Source organism: Balaenoptera borealis (assembly GCF_965194805.1).
Source record: "Balaenoptera borealis genome assembly, chromosome: 1".
NCBI lineage: Eukaryota > Metazoa > Chordata > Mammalia > Artiodactyla > Balaenopteridae > Balaenoptera > Balaenoptera borealis.
Window position 1 is genome coordinate 78,472,203 of NC_138860.1, and position 8,014 is coordinate 78,480,216.

At 42.8% G+C, this 8,014-nt stretch overlaps 1 protein-coding gene across 1 annotated transcript; it reads right to left on the reverse strand.

The window, feature by feature from the left end:
• Positions 1–252: 252 nt before the first annotated feature.
• LOC309631300 (putative olfactory receptor 10J6) lies at positions 253–7,697 on the reverse strand. The gene is given in 3 exon segments (XM_082397537.1): positions 253–7,201; positions 7,203–7,363; positions 7,366–7,697. Coding segments are annotated over 3 exon segments (921 nt in total). The 5' UTR covers positions 7,694–7,697; the 3' UTR covers positions 253–6,769.
• Between the last annotated feature and the right edge of the window lie 317 nt (positions 7,698–8,014).

The following is an 8,014-nucleotide window of genomic DNA, read 5'->3' on the forward strand; positions in this document are numbered from 1 at the left end:
GTTGGGGGAAGAGCTAGTCTGGCTCTGAAACTTCCCCACTGCTTTGAGACTTGGCTCTTCAAGGTGTGATGGTGAGTAAGCAGAGGGACAGAGACAAGTTGCTCTTAACTCAATTGACAGCCTTGTTTGTAGCCACCCTATTAGTGGTTACCATGGTTCTCTCACTGTCATTGACAGATTTTTGGTGCAGCTCCGGCACATGCATGAGTTCTTTGCAAAGTCCTATAGAAACTCCCAGACAGTTCCCTGACATGAGAATGCAGAGTCCCCTCCCTGTGAGATCCTACTTCCAGGAGACATGGGTATTCTTTTGCTGCTAGACCCCCTTGTCAGACTGCCCTCAGCTGAGGAACCTGCAAGTTAACTCAAGCCTAGCCCACTCAGTGGAGTTCGTTTGATCATAAGAAACTCGTATGTTCTTGTCATGACATCTACCCTGTGTTCTGATCACTAGCTGTTCACCCTGTTGGTGAAGGATTCCCTCCACTCTAAATGGTATAAGATGCCCAGACACAGACCACCCGACACTGGACAGATGAGACTGGCAGCAGTTTATTGTCACTTATACTCACAGCCCCATGGGGAGGAGGGCACCACATGCCAAGCAGGGTTACATGCAGTTGTACTGGGGAGTAGAAGGAGCCAGAAAGGCTTCCTCTCCCATCCACAAGGGACATTAGAACTTACCAATCACTGAGGACTTTGGCACATGGAGGGGAGAATTCCTCTCCTCGCTTTCTTGCTTTCCTGATAGTTTATTGTCAGTACCACCCCTACATCCCTGCACCAGGATCGCATCTTGTCTGCCGCTCCTCAGCATTCTGCTTGAGGTGGACTTCTCTCCTTCTACACATTCTCCCTGAGTGAATCCATTCATTCCCATTTAAAAATGACCATCTATATATTTATGATTCCTACAACTATATCTCTATCTCAGAACAGTCTCCTGAATTCCAGATCTATGGATCCAGCTTCTTGGATATCTCCACTTGAATACTCACAGACCCTTCAACCTTAAAAGCCCAAAATCAAACTCATTGTCTCCTTCTTCACCTCCCAACCTGCTTCTCTTCCAGGGTTTCCTGTACTGGTTAAGGACACCACAGTCCACCCACTTACCAGAAATCTCAAGGTCCTCTTTGACTCCATTACCCACCCCACCCCCATATTTAACCCATAACCAAGAAATGTCAGTCTTACCTCCCACAAGACTCTCAAGACTGTCCATTTCTCTCCATCAGCCTCCTCACCAGCCCAGTCTACCATCACTTGACTTTTGTGGTCCCATAATAACTCCTTAGTCAGTCTTTTGGCCAGTGTTCCCCTCTGTAATTTCCCCCTCTGCTGGCAGAGTGAACTTTCTGAATAGACCACATCATTGCTTTACTTAAGGACATATAAATACTATCCAGTGTCTTTAGGATACGCACTCTTTAGTATGGGTTATACATGTGATTGCTACCAACTTTTCAATTTGCTTTTCTGTCTACATCCCATGAATTTTATACCCCAGCTCTATTAAACTCTTATAACTTTTTCAAATCTTCTCTTATATAGCTTTGCAAGTGCTGCTTCCTCTGCCTGGAATACACTTTTGATCTTGCTTTTCCAGACCTTTCCCAACCTTTCATCGAGCTGACTCCTACCGAGCCTTCAGATCTTAAGCTTAGACTCTATTTCCTCTGGTTGCTCTTCCCTGACCCCTGAGATTTGGTTAGAACCCATCAATATGCATTCCCATAGCATCCAGTATTTCTCACATCATAAGATTTATCACTACTTGCTTAATTTTTGGACATTCCTCTTAGCACTAGGAAGGCAGGGATTGTGATAGCTTACTATTACTCTAGCCCCAGTGTCTAGCACGCAATATACCTTTCCTGAATTGATCAAATTTTACTTAACTTTGCTGAACTCCAGCTCTAAAAGTGGGAATAATTTTAGGGACTGTCACTACCCCATTAAGAAACATCTGGGAATAGATGCCTAGAGAGGTGAGAATATCTAGTGAGGGGCAGAGGTAAGATTAGAACCCATGCAGTCTGATTCCAGATTCTTGTTTCTTTGCCTTCATGCAATGCTCTCTCTCAGGGAGCCTTATTTTGCCTCTCTGTGTGGCTCCTCTGCTTTTATTCCTCAGCCACGATTTGGAGACTGTGTGTAAGAAAGGGTGGCTGCTGCAGTCCAGCACACGGACAGCTCGGAAATGTGACAGCTCATATCCAGAAAGCAAGAAAGGAGAAAAAGGAATAACAGAAGGGATACCCAAAATTTCCAAAGCAGAAGAATCTGTGAGCTCTTCCAAACAGAGGCAAAAACTGCTATCCAGAGAGCCTGGATGCTTCACAGCGCAGGAGAGCAGTGGACACTCGCCCAATACTTAGCCATCAAGAGACAGGTTCAAAGGGGCCCATTATGCAGTTAGCTTTCAGGTTTGATAAGTATTTATTGATCTGTCTTAAGCCAAGAACTGTGCTAGGCACTGGGGATACAGAAGCAGTTCTTCTGTCAAGGGGTTTGCTGTGAGGTGAGGGAGGCAGACTAGGAAATGGGCAACTTGAAAGCACTGCTAAGACAGCCACTGGCTTAGAGCGGTGTGGTAGCTCATGGCAGGAACACCTCGTAAGTTATTTAGAGAAGACGTTTTGGTGGAAGTGATGTCCAGAACGAAACCAGAGTAACTCAAAGAATATAGTGTCTTTCAGAAAGATTACAGCTGAGAAATGGTGGTAATACAGTGAAGAAGACATAGTTTGAAGTCAACTGGTGGATCGTGGTATCAGTTCTAGTTCTGTAAGTTACCAACTGTGTGACTTGAAGCAAAAGTCAGTTGACATTTCCACCATTAACCTAAAAAGTGGGCATAAAAATGCATACCTCATAAGGTTATTGAAAGGAGCAAGTAGGATATTATATTTGAAGACTGTCGTGAAATGCAAAGTACTATAAAGCTGAAGTATTATTAAGTGAAATAATGTATATGACTACAACTTAGCATAGTGTGTGCCATGTAGTAAACCCTCAGTAAATGGCAGTTGCCTTCTGCTGTATACCATGTCACTTTACTGGTTTGGAATTCCTGTTCCCTACAGAGATGAGTTTCTGAAGAGCCAGAGCCACATGACATATGCCGCTAGTCTATACCTCATTGTCATCTCCTGCCTCTTTCTTTCTTTCCTCTCCCATTTTCCAGAGCTAATCCCACAACCAAGCTTTTTATGGCTGATGGGTGGTGTTTCCGTGTTTTCTTTCTCCCCTCTTACTACCTTCGTGGAAGGAGAAATAGGGGCTGGAAAATGATGTGGTGAGTGCCCAGTTAAAAGGGGGCCTGAACTTTTGCTGTAGAATGATTCAAAATCTAACATTTTGGAAGAATTTTTGGCCTCATAATGGATTTGTCTATCATTCTCCCAAAAGTGTAATTTGGAGATATCTTGATTCTTTTTTTCCTCAGTTTTTGTTGAGCTATAATTGACATACAATATTGTATAAGTTTAAGGTATGCAACATGATGATTTGATATATGTAGATGTTGTAAAATGATTACCATAAGTTAACATCTATTACCACATGTAGCTACAAACATTTTTTTCCCTTGTGATGAGAACTTTTAAGATCTACTCTCTCAGCAACTTTCAAATATGTAATGCAGTATCGTTACCTAGAGTCATCATGTTGTTTGCTACATCCTCAGAACTTAATTTATCTCATAACTGGAAGTTTGTACCTTTTGACTGCCTTCATTCAATTTCCCCAAACCCTGCCTCTGGCAACCACCAACCTGTTCTCTACTTCTATGAGGTTTTTTTTTTAAGATTCCATATATGAGTGAGCTCATACAGTATTTGTCTTTGTCTGACTTATTTTACTTAGGACATTATGATAAGTGTCCTGATTCTTAATTTTATATAGCATATCACTCTTTGTTTAAAAACTTATTTCTTTTAAAATAAGCTTTGAAGGTTATACCGTAGTATGGGTAGGAATGATTTTTTTTATGGTAACTCCATATTCTTTAATGAAAAAACTTGACTGTTTTAGTTCTGTGTTGCTAAGGGATTAATAGTGCAATGACTAAATTAATACTGACAGTGAGAAGGGTCTTGAAGCAACTGAGCAGTTGGCTTATAGAAAATCCAGAGAAGGAGGAAGTATAGACCCAAGTGACCCTGTCACTATGAATCTGTTTATTACTCTTTGGTTTTAGGTGAGGGCCAACTGCAGAGGATACAGAAAGGCAGGGCAGGTGTGTCTAGCTGATCAAAACATGCCAGCAAGTCCAAGCATAGTGCTTGGTACACAGTCGGTACTTGACTATTACATGAGGATTTATTAAGCACCCATTCTACCCAACACTGTACCAGGCACAGGGCTTAACTGTGAGAGAAGCAGTTCCTGATCCCAATATGCTTGTGATGCAGTGATAGAAACAGACTCACAATTAAGCAACGAAAGCACAATGGGAAAAGTGCTATCCCAATATAATTTTGCACAAAGAACTTTTGAGGCAAATAAAAAAGAGCAACGAATTGCCTAGGTGGGAATGAGGTAAATGATACTGCTCTAGAAAATGTAAGGCAGCATTTATAAACTGGATAACAGCACAGCATACATAGGTAAGGGCATTAAAACTGTTTCTGATGGCTAGTGAGGCAGAATGAAAAACATTATATTCATAAAAGGTGATGATGCGGATAGAGCCAGTACCTGAACTCAGGACTTGTGATTCCAGGTCATCTACCCTTCCTACCATATAATGCAGCAGCTTATTATCTAAAAAAAGCAGCACATATATTTTTATAAATCGCACATGTAGTTGAGTCATTGTAGGCAACAGATCTGGAGAAGGAGATGTTTTTCCTTCAAGGTTTCAGACTCATCTTTTCTGGCAGCTCTTCTTGGGCCCAACTCTGATGTTTAACTTCTGATTGCACACGGGGCATGTGATGTATCTGTTGTTGTGGGCATTTAGATGGAGGAAGAACACTGGAGAAGCCTTTTGTCTTTGATCCCTGGACTGCTGAAAGAATGGCTTCATGGAGAAGTCGAAAGGGAGTAATGAGCGGGGGGAGGCAGCCTCTGCAGCAGGACATGGTTAGAACAGGTTTGACCATCACCCAGCTTCTCGTTGTTACCCCACTTTCCTGCTCAGACTGACCCTCCCTGTCCCACAGCCTGCGTTCTGCATACAAAAGGACAGATCTAAGAGCATAAGAGCAGTTGCTAGTCCAGAGGGAATTGAGGAGGATGGGTAACAATTAAGAGTCAGCCCTATAGGTAGTCTTGGTGGTAGTGAGAGGGGGTCCGTTTATATTGTCAGGGATACTCATTCTCATTCTGGAGGAAGGCATTCCTCTATTCCTCAGGGGATGTCATCTGTAAGTGTGGGGGGATGGCTGCAGGGTGGACTGATCCTGAGAGCACTGTCAAGGAAGACCTATGACAAGTCCAGGACTCTCAGACCGAGCTCTCGACCTCTCAAAAGCTTCTGTAGGAAGCCTTGCTTCTTATGCTGTAGAAATTTCAAAGACACTGGACAGAAACTAGAAAGAGATGAACAGACCTTGAAAGAAGTATGGTCTTCCCACCTAGGATCTCAGAAGTCTGTAAAGCTAGATCTTACTCTAGATGAGCTCCTTGGATGTTACCTACCCCTTCTCAGTAGAGGGAAAGGAAATCACTCCCTTCAGTAAGAAGACAAAGAACGTTAAGGGATGAGCAGAGAAGCATTTTTAACACAAAATATTTCAGTAGAAAGATGCATGGACAAAAGAGTCTTTGACTCTCCCTAGCACCACCCAAGGCAACAGTATAGCAGGTATGTACCAGTGGCATGAAACCAGAAAACCTCCCAGGAAGCCCTGGGGAAAAGCATGATTTCCTTAAAGGAGACCCTAGTAGAAGTAGAGATTATTTTCTTTTTAGCCTTTTTTTGGTGAATTGAGTGATTAAACAAATCTCTGAACTACTTCTGACTGCTGGTGCTGTTGGTTTTGTTCTATTTTTTCTTTTTGGTGTTATCCAGGAAGTGCCGTGGTATGTGCCAATGAAGAATACCTTTATGATTCTCACTCCAAACAGGGTAGAGCTCTTTTTGACCAACTTGTTATTCTTCATAATGACTAGAGAGAAGCTGATTCCATGGAGAGAACCAGCAGCCAGAGAGAACTGGATTAGCACAGTTAGAGAGACAAGAGCTGTTCACAATTTACAGCCTTGGTCAGCATTCTGAAGACCATATTGGATGGAAGCAAAGCCTCTAGGATAAATCAAATAATAAAGGCTGAAATTTCAAGGGCTAAGCCAGTGATTTCTAACTTTCTTAATTAAAAAAAATAGCATGCATCTCACCTTTCCCAAAGGTTCTTGTATAATTTTCTTCCTTACTGTTTACTATTATCCTGCTGGGAAGATTTTATCCAGTTTTATTTTCTGTAGATTGTATTTTGAAAGTAATAGAGATTTAAAAAATTTTTTTTCAAACATAAAATGACCACATTTAATATGCTTTTAAGAAGTCCCCTGCCCTACCCTGGAAATTAGGTATGCTTTTTAAAAAATCATGCCCACCTTCCTCACCTCTTAAGTACCCAGTTGAAAATGCCTGGACAAAAGTTTGAAATATGTGGAGACAAAGATGATGATTTTTGTAATAAGGGTGCTGAAGCAAGTTGTGCCCATCTCATTGCAGGATGGACTGCACAGGACAGACTTGTGAGGTTGGATGCAATGGGAACACATACTGCTCTTTATAAAAAGGGTCAGTGGATTAAGAAATGTTTCTGCCCACAGCTCTGCGTAGGGCATCCTTGACCTCCTTGTTCCTCAGACTGTAAACAACAGGGTTCAGCAGGGGAGTGATGATGGTGTAGGTCACTGAGAGAAGGAGGTCTTGTTCTACAGGATTTTCTGACTTAGGCTTGAGGTAGGCAGTGGAGGCACAGCTGTAGCGGACCATGACCATGGTGAGGTGGAAGGCACATGTGGCAAAGGCCTTCTTCTGGCCCACGGCTGAGGCGATATTGAGGATGGTGGAGATGATAAGAACGTAGGAGATGAAGACCAGGCCCATGGGAACCAGGATCACCGATAAACTGACAACAAAATTGATGATCTCATTGACAGTGGTATCAATACAGGAGAGTTTCATGGCAGGGAGGATGTCACAGAAGAAATGACCAACCACTCTGTGACAAAATGGTTAGGTAAATGTGGATGTCACCTGGACAGCTGCCATGGGCAATGCTGAAGGCTCCACACATCACCTGGACACACACCCTCTTGCTCATGATGAGTGTGTATCTCAGTGGGTTGCAGATGGCCACACAGTGGTCATATCCCACCACTGTGAGCAGAAAGCAGTGTTGATGGCTAAGGTAACAAAGAAGAATATTTGGGTGGTACAACCTGCCAAGGAGATTGGCTGGTTCTGGGCTGTGAGGCTGGAGAGCATCCGTGGAATGGTGACTGGTGTGTACACAGTCTCTGAACTGGCCAGGATGATCAGGAAGAAGTATATGGGCATGTGGAGGTGATGATCAATGTGGATAATTGTCACGATGATGGCATTGCCAGCCAGGGTTAATGTATACAGGATGAGAAAAACTGCAAAGAGGGTGATCTGGTGTTCATGGAATCTGGAGACTCCTAGGAAAATGAACTCTGTCACTTCTGTGAGGTTTTTTCTCTGCATTCTTCAGTTTCAGTGCCTGAAAGCAATGCAGGGAGTCAACATTGAGAAATTCCCATCGTGACCTCTAAAACAGGGATAGAGAGAGAAGTATGGGGACACACACACACGCACGCACGCACACACGAGTCTATTTCCTCGCTGTATAATCAGGAGGGTGCTGGCATAGCTCTATGGCTACTTTAGCCTCCTCCCTTTTTTCAATTTTTGCCGTCTCCTTAATCTTTTCTTAAGCCTCTAAGGAATGACCAATATGTGAGACTATTTCACATATCCTTTCAAGTTCTTATCCTGAATATGTTGTTGTTTTTGTAGAGCATGGAT